The 26695-nt window shown below is 35.7% G+C and overlaps 1 protein-coding gene across 28 annotated transcripts in view; it reads left to right on the forward strand.

Annotated features, from left to right (window-relative positions):
- Positions 1-1093: 1093 nt before the first annotated feature.
- LOC128236579 (uncharacterized) overlaps positions 1094-26695 on the forward strand; it is a 121714-nt gene continuing 96112 nt past the window's right edge. For 18 of the 28 annotated variants that reach the window (XM_052951529.1, XM_052951518.1, XM_052951531.1 and 15 more), the window contains exons 1-27: positions 1094-1725; positions 2073-2224; positions 2564-2596; positions 3300-3473; positions 3881-4088; positions 4766-4942; positions 5486-5697; positions 6313-6324; positions 7648-7848; positions 9733-9857; positions 10229-10465; positions 10872-11005; positions 11624-11760; positions 12021-12141; positions 12858-13162; positions 13746-13890; positions 14055-14169; positions 17277-17431; positions 18052-18177; positions 18894-18995; positions 21835-21946; positions 22474-22783; positions 23401-23513; positions 23933-24037; positions 25428-25566; positions 25824-25977; positions 26474-26627. In XM_052951529.1, coding sequence (XP_052807489.1) covers positions 1201-1725; positions 2073-2224; positions 2564-2596; positions 3300-3473; positions 3881-4088; positions 4766-4942; positions 5486-5697; positions 6313-6324; positions 7648-7848; positions 9733-9857; positions 10229-10465; positions 10872-11005; positions 11624-11760; positions 12021-12141; positions 12858-13162; positions 13746-13890; positions 14055-14169; positions 17277-17431; positions 18052-18177; positions 18894-18995; positions 21835-21946; positions 22474-22783; positions 23401-23513; positions 23933-24037; positions 25428-25566; positions 25824-25977; positions 26474-26627 — 4483 coding nt within the window. In that variant the 5' untranslated portion in view covers positions 1094-1200. Of the gene's footprint in view, positions 1726-2072; positions 2225-2563; positions 2597-3299; positions 3474-3880; positions 4089-4765; positions 4943-5485; positions 5698-6312; positions 6325-7647; positions 7849-8474; positions 8496-8811; positions 8820-9732; positions 9858-10228; positions 10466-10871; positions 11006-11623; positions 11761-12020; positions 12142-12857; positions 13163-13745; positions 13891-14054; positions 14170-17276; positions 17432-18051; positions 18178-18893; positions 18996-20854; positions 20891-21834; positions 21947-22473; positions 22784-23400; positions 23514-23932; positions 24038-25427; positions 25567-25823; positions 25978-26473; positions 26628-26695 lie in introns of those variants that run through there. The other 10 variants (XM_052951520.1, XM_052951545.1, XM_052951526.1 and 7 more) reach the window with 7 other exon arrangements.

Raw genomic sequence — 26695 nt, forward strand, 5'->3', positions numbered from 1 at the left:
TTTTATACTTTTTAATTTTTAAAGCTACAGCAATGAAATTTTGACCATATGTATAATTTTGCAAACGAGCATCAATGTTGTCCTCAGATGTCCTTGACTTTGACCTTTTGACCAACTTTTTTATTTTTAAAGCTACAGAAATGAAATTTTGACCATGAGTACAGTTTTGAAAGCAAATATTTTTTACCCTCAGATTACCTTTACTTGGCACATATGTATATGTAATGTATATATGCTTAAAGCTGCACTCACGTTTTGACAACTTTTTTTATTTTTTGTCTTGGAACGAGCCAATTTTTGCGAAACTTATAGAAATCAGTTATGTAAGACTGCTGACAAAAAAGCAGATCGCAGCTTTTTATATTTAAGTTCAAAAATGGATGTTTTATGCGTTTTTCTTAAACTGTTAGTAGCGGTTTTAAGCTGTATACTCTCACAGATTGAACGTTTTGACAACATTTTTAATTTTTGTTTTGGAACGAGTTTTTTTTTCGTGTAAATATCTGAAAACTAATGATAAAAGACTGATGACAAAAGATCAGACCCCAAATTTGGGATTTTTCCATATTTTCTCCAAGATGGATGTTTTATGCATTTCTTAAACCGTTAGTAATGGTTTAAGCCATAAAAAAATGGAATGGACATCTGGTCTTCTGTCAACGGGACCGCTGTCAACAGTCTTTCATCACTGGTTTGCAGATATTTACGAAAAAATTTGCTCTTTACAAGACAAAAACTAAAAAGGTTGTAAAAATGGTATATCTGTGAGAATATTGAGTTGGGAACAAGAGCAGTATTTATTGATAATATTGTACAGTAGTTTATCAAATCAAGTGGGATTTAAACCAAGTAAATCAGACAAAACATTGAACAGGGAAACATTTCTAAAGAAACCATGTGTTTATGGGGCTGAACTGATAAAATCATGTGTGGATATTAATCAGGGGCTGGTAATTCAGACTAATATTAATAAACGACACAGAAATAAATAGTGTTATGCAGCTGTTTGCAATAATTACGACAAAGTTATTTTTTAAGCAGGTGCTTTCATCCGGGCAACCGTCGTTACCAACAACAATAATGGCGGCCTACATGCAAAAGTTTAGGAACTATCGGCGTTAGCGTTGAACTTTATATTTAGCGTGTTTTGAATGACATAGCGCAACTTTTTCATAATTGGTTATAAAACAACGGCCGAAAATGGATGAAAGACATTGGTGGATCGCGAGTAAGATCCAGGAGACGTTCAAAATTGGTGGTTATGATAATCCAACGTTGTTGGAAGATTTCATGATTGAAGATGTTACACTTGGTAAAATCAACAAGTTCTTGAAGTCAGGTGGGCCATGTCGTTTATTCTTTTATTGCGAAAAACCTGAAACAGGGGTATTGTCAACAAGGGAATTGCATGTCACAGGCACATTGGCATCTCTGAAAGACACAAATTTAGAACGGGTTAACATTCTTTACTTTCTAAGGAATCGAGTTGACAAGGATGTTGATGGCACTCGAATGGAAAGAGATATTTTCTGTGGGGAGCTCAAGCACAATACAATTGAAACACTCACGACACTTCTGTCTGATGTTTATATCCCGTTAGTAAAGGCACAGAAAGACTGGGGAGAATGTAACCCAGATGGCCAGTCACAGCTGATGAACAATATGGACAAATTTCTCACAGCTCTAAATGAATCAACTGCCTCTTTGCAATCCTCAAAACAGATGGTATGTGTGTGATTTTTCCCAGCGGTGTATATTTAAATGTCTCCTTTTGACAGATATATCTTTAATTTATTGCAGCATCCATTTAAAATGTACCACCTTTAAAGTTTAAAAAATGAAAAGATCAATAAAACAAATGAAGTAAATGACAAATCTTAGAGGTTACTGAGTCTGAACCATCTTTATTTTAGTCTGACACTGTAACTATTATTCTGAATAGATGTTTAGAATATATAAGACAAATACATGTAGAAGTTCCTGGATCACATGGAATGTATACAGATAATAGAATTGACTACACTTCTAGATAAAATGCATGTATTGAGAGCATTCATGTAAATTTCATTTAGATGTTGAAGCAGCCTGACCATGTTGTCTTAAATGACTTTAAACAACAAAGAGCAGCAGCTCTTGACCCTCAGCTAATAAACCAGTATGAAGAGCTGGTGACCGAGTGGATGAACACAATTGAGGCAGTCCTCACTGACACTTCTGATGAAAGGTAATAATCATTATGGAATTAGTGTAAATGACAACTTAAGTGATCCCTTTCGTCAATGAGTAAGCATTATTGAACAATTACTTGTAATGTGATCTTTATTGTTAAATACATTTTCAGTATATATATATATACAAGAACTAAATGACAGATGTTAAGAAAAATATTGGTTGTGGTCATTTTATAAACAGACTGCTGAGTAGACAACATTCCTCTGCAGCTTTTAAGCATAATTAAATTATCTCTCCCGCATCAAGAGGTTATAATGTCATTTATCCCTTTGTGTCATATTCATATCATTTAATAGCCAAATAAATTGTTTACTGTTATTAAATTGAATAGGAAAATGGATGTACTATTTCCAAGAAGATCCAGGTGATTTTTGTGTACAAATAAGTGTAAATCTTGTGTGTAAATGTTTGAATAGGACTTGCATGTGTCATTGTGAACTAACTTTGCTTAATTATGCAACAATTTCAAATATATATGCAGTCATTGAAATTAGACTTTTGATTGAACAAGCCTGAATTCTTATGCTACTGCTTGGCATTACATTTTTAAACAAGCCCTGCTATATAAAATTCAGAATTTGAGCAAGCCGGGAAGAAATTTTACCACTGCAAAGCTAGCGGGCTTGTGTTGATTGTGACCACTGATAAATGTTTCGGTTTTTCATGCGAAATGCATTGCTGCTATTCAAAATATTTACATGATAAAATTATATAGTGATATGAAACATTAAAGCGCTGAACATGTACATGTAGTTGGTGATAATTTTGTCATTCATGTTGCCAGCATAACTCTTGCAATTGAATTGCAGTTTTATTGTGTCTGATTACTAATACCTGTTTCATGTAGATTTATTGATGTCAACAACTATAGATTTTGTAACTACCTTTTATTAAAACAGCGACGCTTTAAAGCTTATATTATTCTTTAATACATACTGCTCATATAAATCCAAACAATAGTTTATTTCAAGAATTTTCAAAAAAATCACTTAACTTGAATGAGTTATTTTAAAATGATGCCAATGCAAAACATTAATAAACTAAACCAAAATCATGCAAATGTGCAGGTTTATGGACCCAAATGCTGGCCCTCTATCAGAGCTGGAGCGTTGGAGGCGTCGCCAGCGCCTGCTCACCAACATCACGGAACAGCTAAAGGGGAAGGAGTGCAAGGCTGTCATTGGCGTCCTAATCACAGCAAAATCTAGGCTGCTGAAGAAGTGGAAGACCATTGACGCTGCGTAAGGATGAAGATAAATAATTAATTATGAGTTATTATAGATTGTGGTTGTGTACAGGATATAGTATTTTATATTGGGAGACTCTTATACTAATGTCAACATTCTTATACATTAATGCCTGCTGCTTAAGGATGATCATGTTAATATGAATTATTAGAACTTTATATTGGGAGACTCTTTAACCCAATGATACAGTGTCAAAAATCTTTTTCATTTGTGTCCTTTTTTCATTTTAGATTTTTCAAAATGAAAGATATTTTATAGATGTTAAAAAAATACTATGTATTAAGTTAATTTAAAGTTCAAAACATACCATTTAAGTTTTCCATTTAAAGTAAATACATTTATACTGAAATGGCAAAATCCGAGGTTGTATTTCTCATATCATTGTAATTCTTTCCTTGTAGAATCACAGATGGAATGAATGACACAAAGGACAAAGTGAAGTTCCTCGAGTCTCTAAAGCGTCATTTTGACCAGCTATACAGCGTGGAATCCACTCCAGCTTCCATTATAAACAACGCCATCCCAGGCCTTGCCAACAGCGTGAAACAGATGGACTCTATCTCCAGATACTATTCACGGACTGGCTTTCTGGGTCTCTTGTTCACAAAGGTACTGTCGTAAATTTGTTCATTAGTTGTCCATTTTTTTTAAGGTATTCATGTACTATTAAAACCTTGAGAGTTTATCTTGTTCAGCATATCTAGGGAAATCTAAGTTTCTAAATGCTGGGCTTAAAATATTGAATAATTTACAATCTGTTTGCTCCCATTCCTTGGAACCAAATTTTACAATAGATAGAACACAATAATTCTCCACAGTTTGTGATTCAAATTCTTGCCTCATTTAGTTTTGTTTCTTTGTGTACTAAACAAAGTGTTAATATTTTTTATCCAATTGTTCTCACTATTCTTTATGTATTATCTGTCCTAGCATATTATCTACACTTAAATTCAGTACATATGATTTGATAAAATTAAGCAAAGTCTATCAATTCTTTATATTGGTTAAGTTCCCATATAACCAGCAGTTTTTCTTGTACATGTGTTACTCAGTGTTTACCTACAAAGTCTTCTTTTGCGTCGAGAGTGGTATAGGTGTGTGCCTCTCAACAAAGTGATTGTGGGTTCGATATCCCCACTAGGGGTGCTTTTCATGGCCTTTTAAATGGACACCAATACTGTTTTTTACTCGGGAAAAGCACTCGAGTGTGTAATCAGCTTTAAGCTGTCTTCACAATCAAGCTTAAATAATTAAGTATAAACTAAGCATTCTTTTGCCTATATCAGGTGACAAACCAGCTGGTCATGGCATGCAAGGAGCATATCAAGAATTGCACTCTCACCATGGAAGATGACGATCTGCTGTGGGACCGAATTGAAGAGGAGATAGAGTACCGCGACACCAGCACTGATGTTGACCCAAAAATCAAACTCCTCAAGAGCCAGGTTGAGTCCAAGCTTAAGGTGCGTAGATTCAGGATACAGTTTTTGACACAACTGTGATGAAAAAAATGATGTAAGAGGATGCCAATGTCAGTTGTTATTATGCTAAGTCATTTCTTTGACAGCCATACAAAGTATAGGTCAACTTCATTTACAAAGTATTATCCTACTCTGGCTTGTGACAAATGTGCTGTTTGATTTAAACTGATGCATTTAAAGTACACTGCATATATATTGCTTGAAGTTAAATGATGCAATGAAGGTTGCTTGATGCTATAGGAATTTTTACCAGCTTTTGCCAGCTTTAATCTCTTTAGCCTACCACTAACTAAGCCAGTCACAATTACATACAAAGTAAAAAAAATTTTGCATCAGTACTCAAAACAAGCATATGCTCACAAGCCCTGCACTGGTAAAATACTTCCAGGGCTTGTTCAAATTCTGGATTTATTGCCAAGCACCAGTGGAAAAGTTCGGGCTTGTTCATCGAAAAGACATATTTCAATGACTGTTGAACTATGTAGGAATTTCATATTTTGAAAGAATATTGTGTATTTTATGTAGGGAGCAACAGGCAACCGAGGAAAGAGTAAGGAAGGTCGTGATCTTGGTCTACAGGATGACACCCTGTACGGGCGACTGAAGGCCTGTCTCACACTGCAGGGATTCTACCGCGAGACCCTGCGTTCCCTCCGTGACTCCATTGGCCAATCACAGAACATGTCCCACTTCCCGTCCATGAGCAGTATTGGTGGGCCCAGCAGCTTTACCACGAGGTAACCGCACAGTTTGGAGATTTTTAGCTAATCTGTTTTACAGAAGATAATTATGAGGAACAATGTTAAAGGTATTAACAAAATTTTGATAACAATTTTTTTATGACACACAGAAACTTGTTTAGTAAGTCCAATCACTCTGGCTTAATTGAATGTTGAGTTATACCCTTGATTGATGGGAAAAAAATAGAAAAAGCTTTGGTTTCTGCTTGTGGCTCTCTTTGGATGGCTGCTGACACTGATATAATAAGAGAATTTATTGGCTGAAAGAAGGGGATTTAGAGAAATTTTATGACTATTATAACACTGCGTAGCTACAATTGTAAAATGACAATAATTGAAATGAATTTGCCCAATAACATTGTGTATCACATGTGTTATTGTAGACAAGCTTCTAATACTCTCAGCTACTTAGTTCATCATCATGAATAGCTTCTGAGCATTTCAACATTATTACATTAATTTCTGAAACCCATTTGAGATCTAAGACTTTGTTTACACAGATTGAATAAATACCAATTATTCCAATCAGAATATTCATACTTTCACCATTTACAACAAAAGGTTCTGATTGATAAAATGTAATTATATTGAATGAATGTTTGCTTTTTCCAGGGACAATATTGAGTAAGTTTCACAAATAAATCCATACGTGATTCATTGTTGTATGTATTACATGTATGTATAATGGTTTACAGGAGACCTGTGTTCAGGGCTAGGTCCAGTACAATGGGTTTTGGGTACAAGATGATTATAATTCCTTTATTGTTGGTTTTCTGTTTGTGTTCAAATGTTGTTTTTTAAGCCTTGACCAGTGTTTTGTGTTCATCTTGGAAAGTTTTAGTCGTTGATTTTCAAAAATATATGTATATATATATATATTTATTTATGCACCCATCTAAGAAGATGGAGCATATAGGTTTACAAATGTTTTTAAGTCAGACAGTTGGTCTTTCTTTTGGATGAATCTCGATTGTCTGTCAGTCAGTCACGTTTGACTTTTATCTCTTCAACGGCTCGACATAGAACCATATAACACCATAATATAAATGACCTCTATTGTTTTGGGGGTCAGCAGGTCAATGTCACAGTTAACACATTTCAAAAACTATTTGCACAATATTTCATGGACGGCAGGATGTAGGAACTTGAAACTCCACTATTGCCAGTAGTTTGCCCTTGACCATATGACCCATATCGATTTGATGGTCAGTAGAATTTACTCTAGAGCAGTTTTAACATAAGACCATGTCAGTAGCCCATAACTGGTACATGACCCCTAGAGTTTTGGAAGGTCAGGGTCACAATCCACAAAATCACCATAAACATGTGTTTTTTTAATCAAACTCGAATTCAAGAAGAGTTCCACATAGGACAGTGAAAGTACACCAGTATGTCTGCCACATGCTTCTGATTTAGCAGAGCTGATGGACCATACTATTTTACCACCCCAATTTTTTTTTTTTATGAAATAGAAATGTTGAACTGTGATCTGCACATTGGTCAGGTATTGTCCAAGAACAGTGTTTATTCATACCTACGGCATTTATTCATTCCCTTGATGTATGACATTTACATGCATAAAAGGAGAATTTTTATGATCACATTCATGGTTTGTCTAGAAACACATGTGTATGGTTCCTTATGCAATCAGAAAGATCATTAACCAGTCATCTAAGAAAAAACAAATTCACCCATGGTGACCCTCGGCCCCCATTTAAAATATTTGGATAGAAATATAGCAATTAATTTATATTGTGTAATGTGGTTGTACCAATGCATGTTCTAATGGTTAGGTCGTAATGCTTTTAGAAAGATAAGTGTGATCATGTAAATGATTTTACAGGAAAAGTTTTAAAAGATTTATATTTCAGAAATGACTAACTAATGAATACAACATTTTCTTATTCTGCTGGATAAATCATATAAATACATGGTCAACTTTTACAGGTCTAACCGTGGTGTAATGAGTGGCACATCACGTCTTACCGGTTCATCGCCAAAGAAGGGAGTGTCTACATTGTTGTCAGATGTACAGGGTCATGGTGTGCCACTGACGGATGAGGAGGCCATTATGTCACACTTTGACCTGTTCTGTAACCGCATAAGACAGCTCATCGATGTCATCAATACCCTTGCCCAGTACACAAAGTATGTACATGTATTGCTAATTGATGTCATCAATACCCTTGCCTAGTACACAAAGTATGTACATGTATAGCTAAACCATGCCATCAATACTTTTGCCCAGAACACAAAGTATGTACATGTATAGATCATCCATGCCATCAATACCCTTGCCAAGTACACAAAGTATGTACATGTATAGATCATCCATGCCATCAATACCCTTGCCAAGTACACAAAGTATGTACATGTATAGCTCATCCATGCCATCAATACCCTTGCCAAGTTCACAAAGTATGTACATGTATAGCTCATCCATGCCATCAATACCCTTGCCAAGTACACAAAGTATGTACATGTATAGCTCATCCATGCCATCAATACCCTTGCCAAGTACAAAAGTATGTACATGTATAGCTCATCCATGCCATCAATACCCATGTCAAGTACACAAAGTATGTACATGTATAGCTCAACCATGCCTTCATTACCCTTGCCCAGTACACAAAGTATGTACATGTATAGCTCATCCATGCCATCAATACCCTTGCCAAGTACACAAAGTATGTACATGTATAGCTCAACCATGCCTTCATTACCCTTGCCCAGTACACAAAGTATGTACATGTATAGCTCATCCATGCCATCAATACCCTTGCCCAGTACACAAAGTATGTACATGTATAGCTAATTGATGTTATCAACACCTTTGCCGAGTACACAAAGTATGTACATGTATAGCTCATCCATGCCATCAATACCCTTGTCAAGTACACAAAGTATGAACATGTATAGCTAATCGATGTTATCAAAACCTTTGCCGAGTACACAAAGTATGTACATGTATAGCTAATCGATGTTATCAATACCTTTGCCCAGTACACAAAGTATGTACATGTATAGCTAATCGATGTTATCAATACCTTTGCCCAGTACACAAAGTATGTACATGTATAGCTAATCGATGTTATCAATACCTTTGCCCAGTACACAAAGTATGTACATGTATAGCTATTTGAGGCTATCAATACCCTTGCCAAGTTCACAAAGTATTTACATGTATAGCTATTTGAGGCTATCAATATTCTTGCCTTATACACAAAAAATGTACATTGCAACAGTGCTTATAAGTGCAGAATGGGAAAAAATAGCGTTGAACTCTACTACTACCAATCTTGTGTTTGACCTTTCCTCATGGGATGATCAATGTTTTAATCACTCCTAGTTAACACAAGCTAACTGTTGATGACAGCTTGTGACAATCCTACCCGGTCATATAGTACATTCAACTGATCAAGCATGTTGCTAATAGTTGCTCTTCTGCTGAAGTCACATCACCTTTCAACATTTTCAAGGAGTTCCTCTGTTTTGAGATCGTGCACATTTTGTTCCATACTCTTATTTAGCTCCTTGTGTGGTTTTGATTGTTATCACGTCAAAGCCATGTGCGAATTATTGAAGTCATTTTAGCAATTTCTGACAAAACCATTACAAACATTCTGAGGTACATGAGGTACATTTATGTACTTGTGACCAGACTATCGAATATTAACACTTATATAAGTAGTTTGACCCTTAGATGAAATCAGTACTGTACTGGTTCATACTAAGGCATGGAATTGTACCAGAGTACCCACGGGCCAGGTATATTTGGGCAGGAACCTGGGTACAATTTTAGTACCTGCTACCTAACAAAGACAGGAAATACCATCATATGTTTGATTCTTTTAAGTGTTTTTATGCCAGTTTTGTCGTCTTCTGTTGTTGAAGTGAAGGGATAGGTATTTATTTTCTGTGTGCTTTTTATGCTCCCTGACCTGCCGTTGTCTTTTCAAGTCTGTGTGAATAAAATTGTTTTCTGTCTGTAAGATTAGGCCTACGTGCTTATACATGTGTACACATCTTTAGGCTGGTAAAGTCAACAAGAGGAGTTCCGAAGCCGAGAAAGGAAGATCTCGTCATTGACGATGGCTCAGAGCAGGAGGAATGGAGGAAATACAAGAAACCCGAGGATGCCAAACCCAAACAGACAAGTATGATAGTCTGGCAGGAAAACTGTCAAAAATCTTTTCTTATTTGTCCATAAAATTTTGAAAATGTATTGTATTGATTCTTACTATATGATGTTAGAAATTTCATGCAAGCAGTCTAATTTCTTGTCGTTGAAAGAAATCATGAAAACAAACATGATATTGAGAATTAGTATAGACAATTTATCTGACTTTGAAATTATGTTTAAAACCATTTGTGCTGGTCAAGTTCCAAATGAACAAAAAGCTCAACCAATGCTTGAGTTGAACCAAAGTTATGATGCAGATGGTAGTAAATCTCAAGGCATAAGGCGATTATGGTTTATCTCTAAAAAGGGTCAGTTATATCATTGTCTATTTCTCTATCCTTACAGTTGAGTTCGAGGATGACGACCCAGACCTCGCAGCAGTTCATGTAAAGATGAACTCCCCTGATCGCTCTCTACGCGTGATTGAGGAAGACGAGGAGGTTGTTGATGATGGCGATGATGGGGATACAGGGCTGCAAAGGGATGACCGTCGCCTCCAGGCTATTGGGGAACAGGGGGATGAGATGCATGATGTTACCAATGGCAACCAGGGCATCACTGAGGAGGAACTTGCTGCTATCAGTAAGGGGGATACAATTTACATTTAAAGTTGATTTAATACTCTCATGTATATGAAAGTTTGTATTCAGTACTGGGATTGAAAAAATGGACCCCCCCCCCCCCCCCCCTAACACCAAAAAATACAAAACAAAAAAACAAAAAAAACAAAAAATGACAACAACAACAAAGCACAACAGCAACAACAATCAAGCTATCAGTCATCGAAATTAGACTTTTGGATAAACAAGCCCGTATTCTTATTGCTATTGCTTGGCATCAAATTTTTTAACAAGCCCTGCTACATATGTAGCATAGTGGTATATAAAATTCAGACTTCGATCAAGCCTGGAAGACATTTTACTAGTGCAGGGCTTGCTGGCTTGTGTTAATTTCAACCACTGAACTACATAACAATGGTATTCTACAGGGCGTTACTATCCAGAAGATGAGGAGGATGAGGGTCCTGCCATCTCCACCATTATAGCAGAACATGTGACCAATATGACAATGGCCATGAGCGACTCGGTCACAACAAAAACCATGCTCGATGTTGAGTCCAAGGTAATGTTGGCCTGTCTGTGTCTTTGTTTGTGGTTATGATATTGATTATATTTGTATTTTGAGCTCAATCTTATTACTTCTTCTGTTAAAAAAAAAAAGACGTTAGTATTATCATAACTGTGGTGTTATTTTTGGCGTGCAAACATGTTTATTGTTAGCCTTAACTCAAACACTGTTTAAGATATTAACATGACATTTAGTACAGATTGTCACCCAAGTGCAAGAACTGAATAACTACAAATAGAAATAAAAGAAGATTGAGTTCTTGCCTTTAAGTTGATGAGATATTCTCAATTACACTGGGCACATGTATAACAAGTCCTTGTATTACTCCAGCAACACAACATTGTTTTTCAGTTTTGCAACTCAAGCTCATTTTTAAGTCCCTTGGGTAGCATTGCATAAATATAGGGATCATGTTTTGAAGTGGCGGTGGCATTGTTCGTAGCATCACAGTTAAATTTCTGCTCCATCTTCAGCATTTTGTTATCAAATTTTTTACAAACATGGATGGAATGTTTATGGGTATGATATTTCAGCTGAGGTTAATCAACATTAGTATCGCACTATTAGCTTCAGAGTTAGTACTTGTTTAGGTCCATGCTTATACAATTGTAGGACAAGGACCGGTTTGATGACCACTACAGTGGATTCCAGAAGATCTCGAGTGAGATGGAAAGGTTTCTTGCCTCCTATCTGCACGTGATCTTCTGTCGCAAGATGAAAACTCAACAGGGCCTTGATATCATTACAAGGTAAAGGAAAATGTTAAAGACAGAAATATAATTTTTAACGAAATGTACAAGAACTAGTCAACATGCTTGTATGAAATTATTTGTATAAAAACTTACATTCCCTCACCGAAAATAAAGTTTTTTTTCTCACTATTATCTCTTACATGACTATGGGATTTTAAACCAACAAGATAACTTCCTGTTTATCTTGAATTTTAAGAAAATCAATTAAATATATTGTCATTCTGCATAAAATCTGAGACGTTACCTGGCTATTGTAGACTGCAGTCAATCCAGAATCGGCCAGGTATCCGCGCGACGCTAGCTGAAAAGTTTGTTGAGATATTTAACTGGTACGAGGCAGACCTAGAGGAAGTGCAGCGTATATATGAGAGCCATAAGGTATGTTGGAGCAGTTGTCATGGCTACAAGACCATGCCACTTATGTTCTTTTTATACACCCATTTATAGTGCCATACAGATGGGTGAGCAGAATGTGTCCACTTTGTTGTCCATTTGTCCAATTATTACAAAATTTGGTCCGAATGTGTATGGTCATTATGTCGCGCTCAAAGTAAAAAACCTGCCTTATCGCTCGATTCAGTCGAGAGTTATCGCCCTTTAATTGTAGAAATTACTTGAAAGAAATCCACCCTCTGAATTTGGCCAATGTACAACCATTTATCACTAAACTTTGTGATCCTTAAAATAGTACAGGCATATTTTGCAACAGTTGGTGCTCATGTTAAGTATCTTAATTTTTACATATTTGATTTAAATTTTTTCAACAAGCCCTGCTATATAAAATTCAGAATTTGAGCAAGCCCGGAAGGCATTTTACCAGTGCAGGGCTTGCGGGCTTGTGTTAATTTCGACCACTGGGTGACTCATGCATGACATATCATAGCCTAAGATTTGCCTCATCTTAATATTTAAGCAGTTTGAAATAATCATCATTAAGCTTCCCATTTTGTTTGCTTTTTACTGCTGTACAATGTGAGATGTGAAAGGGAAAAGGATTTATCTCCTTCTTTATTTAATGTCATTTAGAAACATTTTGCTTCCAATCTTCTAATAAAACAGTTATAATAAATCATGCAAACTGATCTATCCATCAGGAGAGCCCACAGCTGGTAAGAAATGCCCCTCCAGTGGCTGGAGCCATACACTGGTCCCGCCAGCTGCTCAAACGAATCGAAGACCCCATGAAAATATTCAGGGACAACAAGGCCATCACCCAGCTCGGTGACTTTGGCCGGATTGTAAAGATCTACAATCGGTTGGCCACTGCTCTCGTCACGTTCGAGAGCCTCTGGTTCACGCAATGGAAAGCAAGAATTGACCAGGCACGAAACGGGCTCCGTGCAACGCTGTTTGTCTACCACCCAATCACAAATGAGATTGTCGTCAACGCTGATGAGAGGTAATTGTTGCATTGTTACGAAATTGAGAACAGTTGAAGAAGTTAATGCAGGCCTACATCCCCTGCCATGGTCAAATAAACCTGATCAGTAAAGTTAACAGATTGTACCTCTTTTTTTTTCTTAGAAGTAATGTAGAATTTGCACTTATATAATATATTGTATTAAGAGAATTATATTCAATTCTATAGATAAAGTTGTTAAATCTGTGATATGAATATGTATATAATTTGAAATATCTATTCTGCCATACATGTATATATATATAAATCATTGGAATTTATTTGATCATGGATTATGTTAGCCTATTTCAAATATGTATTGTATGATATTATTTTGATATTATTTCTTTTTTTTATTGATACAACAGTCTAATTTTGATGATTGTGATCAAAGTTTTTAAGAATAAACATTTCATGCAAAATAGTACAGAAAAAAACCCGTACCAGTAGAAATATCAAATGATTGTTAAATTCAGAAGCGAAAAAGGAAATGATCTAATTCACGGGTAACTGTAAATTTTGTGTCTGTGAACATGCTGTTTATGAAATCATATTTAAACACCTATGCTAAACCCAATTGCAGGGTTTTGGAGCTGATCCATGAGGCCAAGTGGTTGACAAGGCTCGGTATTCAGATCCCGGAGTCTGCAGCAGCCATCATGGCTCAGGAGTCACGCTTCAAGAACTACAAGAGCCACCTGGAACTCGTGCTCAATGAATACAGACAGGTGGGTGGTGGGGAAGTTTTGTCAGCTTTTTAATTCACATATATCTTATCCAACTTATTGGTACATTAATTTTGTAACTCAAAATTATGAATACTTCATTCTAAACTATTGATATTTTGTTAAAAATGATGGCTGTTAAATTTCATATTAAAACTATTAACCAGGTGTGTGAGTCTATCCCAGACCCCCTGAGGAACCTGTTTACGCCCCACACAGAGTACGTGAACCAGCAGCTTCAGCCCGGGCTCAATACCCTCGCCTGGAACAGTATGAATATAGGTATGTAAGATATTATTGTGTAGATGCACGGTGAGGTTAGATTTATTTTTGGTCACTCTGATGAACAACTGACTATCTCTGTATAGCTTTATATTGTGTTTAACATATACTAGTACAGTGAAAACTCACTAAACCGGACAAGGTCCGGACTGGGCAAAATTTCCGGTTTAGTGAGGATTCCGGTTTAGTGAGGATTTGATGTACGGAGTAAGTTTACTCAAAATATTAACTGAGTTAACCTTTAAAGGGAAGTTGGAAATTGGAATAAAATAAAAACACATAAAGATAACATTTATTTTACATCAACGATGGTTCAAGTAACTTGAAATAATGCATATAGAGTATACATGTATATTCATTTATATATCAATGTACATTACAGATACAGTTTATACAGTTTTAGACGGAGGTTGAGACATGATTAAAGCACATGCAAAAGTGATAAACATAATTCTGCGTATTTATTATCATTTTTTTTCCGAGTCTAAAAAAAATAAAACAACTCGCGTAATTTAATGCTTGTTAAGTATGTTTGATAGTCTAATTAACGCACCGCACTAATTTGATTCACTCATAGATGTCTTTAGATAAAACAACGCTCCAAAATGATCACTTAATAACCGTTTCTAGTTCTTTATTTTCTGCAACGAACAAATTAATGTTTCAATCAATTTTCTTTTCACAAGTTTGATTATCGCGCGGCAGTCAATCCACAGCGGAATCATCATTATCGATTATCGAGTTATCACAACATCAAAGTGCAATATTTAACGACGCACCGGCTGTCAAAACAAAGTGACACGCTATTCGCGAATTCCTAATACACAAAATCATTTTGACATGTTTGAACAAATATATGTCCGGTTTTGCGAGGTAAAATTACGTTGACAACTAACAAATTTTCTCGATTTTTTGTCCGGTATCCGGAATTCCGAGGTTCCGGTATTGTGGGGATTATTTTACATTGAAAATAGAAGGGAAAAATCGGGACTCTGAAAAAAGTCCGGTATCCCGAGGATTCCGGTTTTGTGGAGATCCGGTTTAGTGAGGTTCCACTGTATAACTATGTCATTAATAGCCATTCACCATTTCTGAGTGATAACCGACAGCTCACAATGACAAAGCTTAAAGCGGGGATTGATCCCGGGAGTCTGATACGCTAACAACACTGACATGGCAACTGATAAAACAGTTGACCAGCTCTTACAAAGAGTTGACAGACTGCATTTTCTCTTGACATTCCAAAATGTTTAAGAGTTCTAGTAAATACACCCAGACACTGATTGGAGAGTCAAGGATTCCCTAATGCAGAAAACCTATATCTCTGACTAGATTTTCTTGCCATGGACCTCGATATCCATAATCATATATAAAGGCATCGAAAGGGACCACCTAAAAAATATTTTCTGTTGAGTATAAAGTATATGGAGGCTAAGCAAATAATTCCCTGGGGAAAACAATAGAGAGTACTTTATATCATCTTTTCTTGCATACCGGACGTGTGTTTCCGGTCATGTGACCAGTGCTGGAAAAACTCATCTTACACCCCCCATTTAAGATGAGTCACGTGAAACAACGCGCCACTTTTATTTCTTTTATTGTAAGGTCTCTGGAAAGTATATTATGCCTTTTCAATAAGGCGCAATCAAATATATATGTATGCAAGACTTTCGTTTAAAAGTGAAAATAAATAATGGTAAAAAACGCAATTTTTAATTATTAAAAATTACTTGCCTTTATGACGTCAGTAAACAACGTCGCACAGGCTTTTTGGTGAAATGTACAAAAGTTAGTTTTCTATGTCAACTTTTCCACAAATTGATAATTTTAGATATGCAAGAAAAAATATCAATCATGTTTTTCCGGTCCAGATCGAAAAATCCAACCCTCGGGCACAGTGCGTGCCTCGTTACCGGCTTACGCGTGTGCCCTCGGGTCGGATTTTTCGATCCGTACCGGAAAAACACATGATAGATACTTATAATATAGTTGTCTTTACAGCAGAGCTATGGCAAGTGAAAAATTCAAACTTTACTGTAGATAAGTACTGGGTTTTCACAAAAGAAAATATGATTTTTGCCTGCATTATTAAAATTATAGCCTGCGTTATATAGATTGTACTAAGTGTTTCACAAGTTTTTTCTAAGTCCATTTCAGGCTGAAATTCAGAGAGATCTAAAAATTCATTCTTTGAAATTGATATAGGATTTCTCCTAATTGTTCTCACCATTTATTCCCTGCATTTTATATATCCTAGTGTATAATAAAGTGGTAACTTTCCTTGGAAAATATTTGGCTGACGTTTGGTCAACTAGATAAATGATGGAGTAAGAGGTTGTTTACATTTCATGGTTTTCATCTATGTATTTTCAATATTTCAGGCAGTTGAGTGGTAAATGTTGCTGTCAATTTCATTTGTCACATCCTTGTGAATACAAATCACTGCATGATTGTCGTGATGATATGTTTCATGTTCATTAAATCTTCTCAAAAACACTGTAATACTACTGCATGTGATAATGTGATAATTGGCATAAATCTTTATGATACGAAGAAAGAGACATCAATTGTTGAAAACATATTTGTAATACTATGAAAAGTTTACCAGGAAAAAAATTGTGGGTGTGTTATGGTAATCACCTAGTCTGTCCGTCCATCTGTCTGTTTGTCTGATCATTTGTCCTCAATTTGTTGTTGTTGTTTATCTTCAGTGTCCAAAGGTTACCTCCCTTTCATATTTTTCCAAAACAATTAATAAAACAGCAATTTAGTTTTACTAAAAGTTCCTTCAGTATATACTATAGACCCAGATAAGGATAATTTATTAAAGAAACATATTCCACATTATAGCAGGCCAGGAGTAGTGCATGTATGTAATATACATGTTGTCCTTGAATGAAATGTAAGAACCCCTAAAAAAAAAAAAACCTGTTTTGATTGCACAGTAAGTAAGAATATCTGATGAATACATTGAATGAAGTTATTGGTGTTACAATGAATAAATTTTGGAGCATGACCTAAGCTCTGACCTAAGACACACCCTTAGCTGTTTTTGATTTGAGGGCCTTCCTCATTGGTTCCTAACCACCCCTTTCTGTGCATTGTAGATGCGTTCCTGCACCTAATCCACTCAGCAACATCCCGTCTCCGCACCATGCAGGCCCAGGTACAGGATGTGATGGAGAAGAAGGTCTTCAAGACTCTCGATACCATTACCAACTTCTACCTCTTTGACCATGTGCTCGCCTTTGCTAGGTCATGGGTAAGTCAAGGTGGTGTTTTAAAAGGTTTATTAGGCATAGGGTCGATTGTTCAGAACTCAGGTAAAGTAAACCACAGTGTTAAATGCTATGTTGATAACTTTCAAATCGTTACTGTTTTGGAAGGTTGAAAGTATGAAATTGGTACACAATATGTCTGCTGTATTTCTGACAATATTTGAGACTTCTGTTTCAGCTGTACTTATTTATATTTAAAAGTTAGCAAAGATGTAATTAATCATATAAACTTTTAACAAAGTTCTGTTCAATCTGCCCAAATGTTATAAAAAGAACATACCAGCCTGGCCTATAAATGTTTAGGACATTCAGAGTTTCAAGCAAGAGGTGTCAAAAAAGTTACCACAGGAATAGCTGGCTTGTGGCAGCCGAACGTTTATAGAGTTGTTGCTTTTCATTCCTTCAGCGTTCTATCTACCTCTGTTCTTGTGTACCCTCCTTTTCATTTCCTTAAGTGGGCATGTGCTGGTGATATTACCATTTTTGTCTGCTGGACAACATGCTATGTTTTAAAGTTTGTATTACTTCTCTTAACTGAGGCAACATTTTTTTTAAAACCCCTAAAGTAAACACTTCTTTTCTACATGGCTTGTTCCCGTTGCAGCCACCAGAATTATTCCGCGAGGAGATGTTGCGTACTGTCGAGGAGCGATCGGCAATGTTGCAGGATTATGTTGAAGTCATTATGGAGGGATTGCAGTCAGTTGCCAACATTCTTGCTGTGAAAAAGGTAGGAGATTATTTAAGGGCCACTTAATTTCTCTTACAGGGTTAAAAATAGCTATAACCATTTAGCCCTGTTCTGGTAAAACATTTGCCTGGCTTGCTTTAAACTGAATTTCACAAGGTAGGATTTGATTCAATTTTCTCAACTAAGCAGTGTACGATGTGATTTTGGACTTACCGGTAATCAGAAAGTCTAGTTTCAATATTTGCTGTAGTTTCTTGGAAAGGAATGCTTATTATGATATTGTGTGACTATATCTAAAATGTATATGACTCAGAATGGAGTTCACCATTTTTATTTTTTGTGAAATTTGTTCTCAAGTTTCCGATATAGCTATTACTTAATCATTGTTATTGTATATTGTTGATTTATGTACTGTATCATTATTTTTGTCTCAGAATATTAAAGGCTATTCCAATTAAACATACAACTCATCCAAGGAAGGCAAAATAAAGAAATTCTATAAGAGAAGGTTCCTGTTCATTTTTACTACAAAGAAATCTGCCAATAGGGGACGGTCCAATTTGAAATTGCTTTCTTGTGGTTGGCTGTATGGTTACATGGACTAGCCCCCTAAACATGTTTATAACGTACTTCTTTCAATTTTGTCAAATGCTTTATAAAGACAACATTCACATTGTATTTTGTCATATGTTCTACATGAGTTTTGTAGTCTGATGTTAAATGTGTTGATCATGACTTACATGCAATGTTTGTAGATGTATTCCCTTGTCGGAATGTCCATGTCCAATTTGTCGGCCTCCGCATTTCAATCTAAGAAGAAAGCTGGCTCCATGGAGAGCGTGAAAAAATGCATCACGGTTAGATGAACGTGATTAACATGCCATGCTTGATTATTGCTTATCATACCCCTGTTACTCCCCCTCCCCACAGAATGTCTAACCCCTGTGTGGTTTTGCATCCGGCAAAATAAAAAATATCCACAGACAAGCTTTGGCGTTCACTCTGCATTGCTCTCATTTTTTTATGCCACTCACGGCAATGCTTTTTGTATCAAAAATAACAAAAATAAAAATGATTTTTTTAATTAAAAGGCTGTAGATAAACTGATAAGCCTGGTGCAAAACATACACTGCTTTAAATAGGGCAAGATTCAGAAATTAATCACTAAATAAATGTATGCTTAGGACGAAGATGATTGTATTGCTTTTAGTATATTTTCAATTGACATGACACCGAACCACTATGATATATTCATTAATATTCATGACAATTAAACCAATGGAATGATTTACTAGTCACAAGATAACCTTGAATATAGAAATGCACCAGGACTTGAAAATCAATACATTCTTTTTTTAATCAAAGTATTTAATTATCGAGGGCAGCTGTAAACGGATTTAATCGCCATGTCAATTGGAAATATATGTATCTGCAAGAAAGGATAGATTTTCAAGATGTCATAATTATGTATGTAGTAAAAAACGCTTTGGATTCGTTTGGAGTTTTGCCAATGGTAAACTTAAGTATTTCAACTCAACTCAACGCATCATTGTTTATTGCTTTAAACATATATACATGTTCTTAGCAATTACAACATATGCAAAGAAATGAATTCAGGCAACAAATTGTTGTAACAGAAGAGCAAACAATATTAAGGATAAAAAAAAAAAAACTACTAGTTTCTTAAGATGTTTGCACTGTATATAAACTGTATACAAATTGTCAAAGAATAAATTTGATACATTTGGTTCTTAATTCAGAATATTTTGGGCATATCAATGAAAAATGATATTCACTTTCAATCATTCTTTGATTACAGCTGTTACATGATCTTTGATGCTGTTGGTATATTTGTGTATTGACAAGCGTGAGACGTGGTACCAATAAACTTTATATACTAATAAACAAAATGCTTTGAAAATACTTCTACACCATAATTAAGGTATCCATCATGAGATAACTTTTCTAAATATTTCTGATATTGAACTAATGTAATAACTCTTGGCATGTCATCATAAATGAATAGCGTTGAAAATATGCTATTTGACTTTTGTTCAACTTTGGAGTAGGATTCCAGGTTAAACAAAGCAAAAGAAGTCATTTAGGTAATTGCTTTCCAGAGAAATCTCACGTAAAAGGTAAAAAACCCCAAGAGATTTAAAAAAAAAATATTATCACAGCTTCAATATGTGAAAACAACGAGTCATAACTATTGGCAGAATTCTAAACACTCCTTGTTTCCTTTTATGCAGTCTTGAGGTTAAGAAGAATCTGGAAAACAAATTGTTGTATAAGAAGTCGTCATATGCGTGTTCAAACATGTGTTTTTGTCCATATTTGCACTGCGTAACATTTGTTGGTCACATCTTCTTGTGTTGTTATGTTATCTAAGCATTTCAGTATAAATTCTGTTCATGTATATAACAAAATTACTAACGGCCTTACAAGAAATGACATTTATTTATTTATGTATTATTCAAGGTCAAGGTAGTAAAAAGTCACAGGCCGGGTGGAACTCATATTGATGAAGGGATATATATTTATAAATTAAATTTTAGTAAAAATGAAAACAATCCTGATTTTTAGACAATTTTTCCAAAGGAGCACAGAAAGTATTGGAAACAGTTATATTAATAACTGGATAAATACTTTGAACTAATAGCGTTTATATTATTTTACTCCAATATTACAGACATTTTTGTTGTGTAATTTTCAGCAATCTCAGTGGTCCCATGAAAACTTGACCATGATGGTAAACTAACCAAGAAATGCCTCATTTGATTGTTTACTCAAGCACAACTTTTCCTTCAGCTTTTTTCTCAAACACATCTTTTTTAACTAATTTTCCATTTTATACAGGTTTTTAAATTATTTTTTTATCATATTTTTATCTTTCAAGTGAAATATTTTTGAATGCAAGAAAAATTTCCCTTGTATGCAATTATTTTCAAAAATTATTTTTAATTAATTTTTCAGTTTATTTTCCATTTTAAACAAATGATATCAAACATGCGTTTTTAAAATATTTTTTTGGATTTTGGTCAATTTATTTTTTGCATATCATACAGAAGATCTGTTGAATGCAGTTTTATCTGGTTGTTATAATTTAAATTGACTAAATTGGTTCATGGTTAAAGCACATGCAGAAAGCTCGGTATCATATATCCTTGTTTCTTTCGTGTTTTTATCGGAGGTTTTAGCACTTCTCTACTCCACACTTTAGCGTACAACTTAACTTCTGATTTTTGCAAGAACTTTTTGTTGGAGACGGAAGACTTATCATGTAGCTTTTGTTTTTTTTATAGTTCAAGCATACGTCATAATATTTCTTGGAATTGATTTATTTTGAAAAATGAGTGCCATTCCTTTGAAACCCGTATAGATTACAGCTTGCATTAAGTAGTTTACAACTCATGTACAACTTGAGAACCATATCTTATCATACATGTATATTTGAAATACATTTTTAACTAAATATGCAACCAAAATGGTTTTAAATGTATCTAGTTTCTATCATTAAGAATATAAGTACTGTATGGTAAAACAACTTTACTCATTGCTTTAAAAGCTTTAGAGCATAGGTATCTTGCTTAGCACTGTCACCTAAAAATATTTGACCTTTTTTCACCTTTAAACTTTTTTTTGATAACCTGAAAAATGTACCAAATTCTAACAAGTGCTTGTGCATGTTTACAGCCTGACCCCCACGGGAAGGGAAAACGGGTGTCGGTGATGGTGGACCCAGAAGAAGTTGAACGTGAGAGACAGAAGGCCCAGCAAGAGGAACAACTGGTCCTTGACCTCATAGGTAAGTGGAGCAATAGGCAGGGGTAGGGGTTGGGATGTGGGGACTTGGGGGAGAGGAGATTGGGTGTTGGTGATTGTGGTCCCAGAACATAAAGAACGCACAAGACAAAAGGCCCAAAGTAGAACAATAGGTCATGTTTGCTGTCAAAGGTGAGTTCAGCTGGGAAAAGGGGAGGACTTGGTTGAATGGGAGGGGTGACAAAGGTTTGAGTCAGCAAGAGTTGGTGAAAGTGGCCACAGTGGAGGTAAAATGGGAGAGGCAGGAAGCCCAACAAAAGGGCAAAAAAGTGCTAGACTAGTTTTATGGACGAAGGGAGTGAGCATTGAGAGGTTTGTGTGGGATAGATCATTTGCAGTTGATATTCAAATTATAACACTTTTTTGTTCCTTGTGACCATTTTTTATGACAAGCTAGGTCGTAAAGCCTGACAATGAGATGAGTGGTTCTGATTTACATTGCATATATGATATTAACTTTCCTTAATTGTTAAAGATCAGTTGAATATAGTTCACTCTGTTTTTTTTCAGCATATTTCCGGGACCACGTTTATGAGGCAGTACTTTCAGCCACTTCTCGGTCCCTGGCTCTGCTTGCCGAGTCATCAGGATGTGACAGCGAGGTGGTGCGCGTGATCAGCGCCATGTCCAACCATTCACAGTCCAGCTCCGGCTCTTCCCCTGAACCTGTGGGCTGGGGCTCACAGGGGGGCAGTTACCCGCCCTCACCAGTACCAGATGGCCGGGCTGCCTCGGCTAATGCTCGCCCTATGTCCAGTCTTTCACAGTTGTCAACCATGACTTGGACCACAGAGAAAACCCACCATGTTACTTTCCTGCAGTAAGCATTCAATTGTATTGATTCATGGTTTTGTGAAATATTTTGTTTAAAGTTGCACTCTTACTTCCAAATAAGACTGATCTACCACAGTTAATACAATTGTTTTAATATTCCGAAAAGCATACCGTGTTTAATTTGAAAGAAAGGTGCAGAAAACACAGTTTTCCTACCTTATAAGGTGAAAGTTGATCACTGTAGATCTTTTAGGACCCACCAGTCATTTAATATTTGTGTGTTTTGGGCTATTAAATACATGGTTTCAATCTTTTATCAGTAATTAATATTTTCCATAAATGCATTATTTACTAAGTAGTTAAAGGTTTATCACTCAAAATTTTTGTTTGCTATACGGTATGTATTGATTTTAAATCACTTTAATTTCACTTTAATTTCTTACAAGTCCTAAATTTGATAATGTCTATTATAACTCAGATCTCTAAAATATCTGTTTATAAATAGAATCAATATTATAACTTTAAATTTTGGACAACTTCTATGTCGTCATAAGAAAAAAAAGAAAGAAAAAAAGAAACATTGTCAAAGGTAAAATCCTAAAACAATTTTGGATATAAATCCCCAAAAGACATTCATGAACCTAAATTCTCATGCTTTGCCAGGTTTGAGGTTGAAGTGAAGTTCAGTATCCCAACCATAATAGTTGAACCAACACTGGATGTGTCCCAGACTGCAGTAGCCGATGTTGCCAAATCTGTACTAGAGGCCAATAGAGGTAACACTACTGAACCAATTAGATTTCTGGCATAGCTTTGGTAGCCTGGGTTTGATTCACTATTGCCATTTGTCTGAGTTTCAGACTTAAGCACAGAAAACTGAAGTCTTACATGTTTTAAAATATCTATGAAACAATTAATTTGACAAAAGATGTATGCTGATATTAGAAGATAATCACCATCACATACATAATGTTTACCATCTTTGCTCCTATAATTTTTAGCATTTTTGAAATTAAAATTTAGCTTTTCCGAGTCTGAGTCTTAAACTTTCATGTTAATGGAGCTATTATCAAACTACCGTATCTTTTTTAGGGTCATATTGCTTAAATATTTAGCAGCATAATAACTGTCTGAAAAATTTGATATCATTATCAGAAACCTTTCATATTTTTAACATATACCGTATCTTTTGCAGGTATAGTGTGGACAAGTGCGAGGGGGGAGGAGAGTTTCTACGATCTCATATCTGATGACGAGAATGTGGGCGACATGATGTCACAGCTCGCTTGTGTAGTGCACGGTGGGTGCAGATAATTAATAATAATTATCTTAAATTGTTCAATCTTTTGTTTCTTAATTTTCTCATATTTGATGATGAGGATGTGGGTGACATAATGTTACAACTTTATTCAGTCATACAAGGTGGATATGAAAGCTAGACTAGACTTGTCACAGAAATAATTTATAATGAAAGTTTTAAGAACTTGTTCAGCCTGTTGGTTCTGTGATCTCATATCCGACGCCAAGAATGCAGTAGACATGATGTCACAACTTACAGCTGTCTTGGACAGTATTACAACATACAGCTGTCTTGGACAGTATTACAACTTACAGCTGTCTTGGACAGTATTATAGTTATGTGGAATTTAGGTCATTAATTTATCATGTCCATCTGCATAATGCAGTCATCAAATTAGATATTTGGATGAATATGCCCTGCTATATACAATCCAGAATTTGAGCAGACTGTAAAGCACCGGTGTAAGGCTGGCTGGGGTTTTATTGATATTTTTCGACCACCGGTTGTGGTCATCTGTGTCATTAAATTTTATTGTGGGCCCGCTTACCTAAGAATTTCTAATCCAACCTTTTCCAAACTTGGTAGTCATGAATAAATTTCTCAATGGCATGATGTGCATGGTACAGGTAGCCATTAATATGTTCCTCAGTTTATATTGGCATGATGTGCATGGTACAGGTAGCCATTGATATAACCCTGAATTTGTATTGCTATAATTTGGTAGTTATGAATATATTCCTCAATTTGTATTGGCCTGATGTGCACGGTAGCCATGAATATATTCCTCAATTTATATTGGCATGATGTGCATGGTAGCCATTAATATAACCCTGAATTTGTATTGCTATAATGTGGTAGCCATGAATATATTTCTCAATTTGTATTGGCCTGATGTGCATGGTAGCCATTAATATATTCCTTAATTTATATTGGCATGATGTGCATGGTACAGGTAGCCATTGATATAACCCTGAATTTGTATTGCTATAATGTGGTAGCCATGAATATATTCCTCAATTTGTATTGGCCTGATGTGCACGGTAGCCATTAATATATTCCTCAATTTATATTGGCATGATGTGCATGGTAGCCATTAATATAACCCTGAATTTGTATTGCTATAATGTGGTAGCCATGAATATATTTCTCAATTTGTATTGGCCTGATGTGCAAGGTAGCCACGAATATATTCCTCAATTTATATTGGCATGATGTGCATGGTAGCCATTAATATAACCCTGAATTTGTATTGCTATAATGTGGTAGCCATGAATATATTTCTCAATTTGTATCGGCATAATGTGGTAGCCATGAATATACACATGTAACTCTTCAATTTGTATTGGCATTATGTGGTAGCCATGAATATAATTGTTATTTCCATCCTTAGAGCTTGAGCCAGTGGTGAACAAGCACCTGTTCCATTTCTCATACTACAACTTCCTGTGGAAGGACGACATGCATGGAAACTTTAAGGACTTCATCTCGCGAGACCCCGGCATGTTTGCAATTAAGAAGGAAGTTGAAAGGTAGATATGGTTCCATTATTGTAATGATTAAGTTGCTCTTGTGCTATGATATTTGGACAGCAAATTTTGAATCTAAAATATCATGAAACTTTGTAGTACCAGGGTATGCTAGATACTAAACTTTATCAATGTCTTTAAATATTTTAACTGTAGACCTCATCTACTTCTAGACAGACCCCCATGAGAACATACTAGGTGTGTGACCCCAGTGAACATATAGGTGTCCCCTCTAACTTGCCCCATGTTTGTTCCGTCAGGTTCCTGTACATAGAGAAGAAGGTCCTGGGTATTCCCCGTGTTCTACCTGTGGGCCCCATCTGCCTGCAGACTGACCCCATCAAGGATGCCCTTCATGGTTTCTCCATGGCGTGGAAAACACAGTTTGCCTCTGTGCTGCATGAGGAGGCTAAGGTATCCAGAAAACATATTATATCTTGTCCTTTTAATTCATAATTACCAACATTTTGTAATGTTTAAGCACCTGGTAACATATGCAACTCACATAGCTATGTTTGAAAGCTAATATTATCAGCTTACAGATTTAGTGTTCAATTGTTTTAGATGAGAAATTATGTTTCCTTGAATTGTAAAAAAGACATTTTAAAAAAAAAGAGTATTTCTTTTAATTTTCAACAATCAAAATGTTCACCTTGCATTGGAATGTTAATTTAGTCATTGTTTCCATAAAATATCTGTTAGGCACCTCATACTGTATAACAAGCTAGACCAGGCTTGAACAATCAACTAGAGTTATAGACACCTGACTGGCTCAACTCTATGTCAATCTTTACTTGTATTTATTCCAGAAAAATCTATTCCAGGCTGTGATGTATCAGTCTTATGGGAATAATGGACTAGAGCAACAATAGCTGCATCCAATATTACACTGTTCTTGTATCTATTCCAGAAAAAGCTAGACCAGGCTGTCCTATACAGATCAAACGTGAACAACAGACTAGAGCTGCATGTACAGACACTAGACCAGCTCAACTCTACACTACACCTACTGGAGGAGTTACGTGACATGGAGAACAAGATTGACGGCATCTACCTGCCAATAGGTAGGACAATCATACATTAACCAGGGGCTCAGTTGATCAATGTTGAGTCTCCTCTTTGTGTAAGGGTT

Source organism: Mya arenaria, chromosome 6 (genome assembly GCF_026914265.1).
Source record: "Mya arenaria isolate MELC-2E11 chromosome 6, ASM2691426v1".
Classification (NCBI taxonomy): Eukaryota; Metazoa; Mollusca; class Bivalvia; order Myida; family Myidae; genus Mya; species Mya arenaria.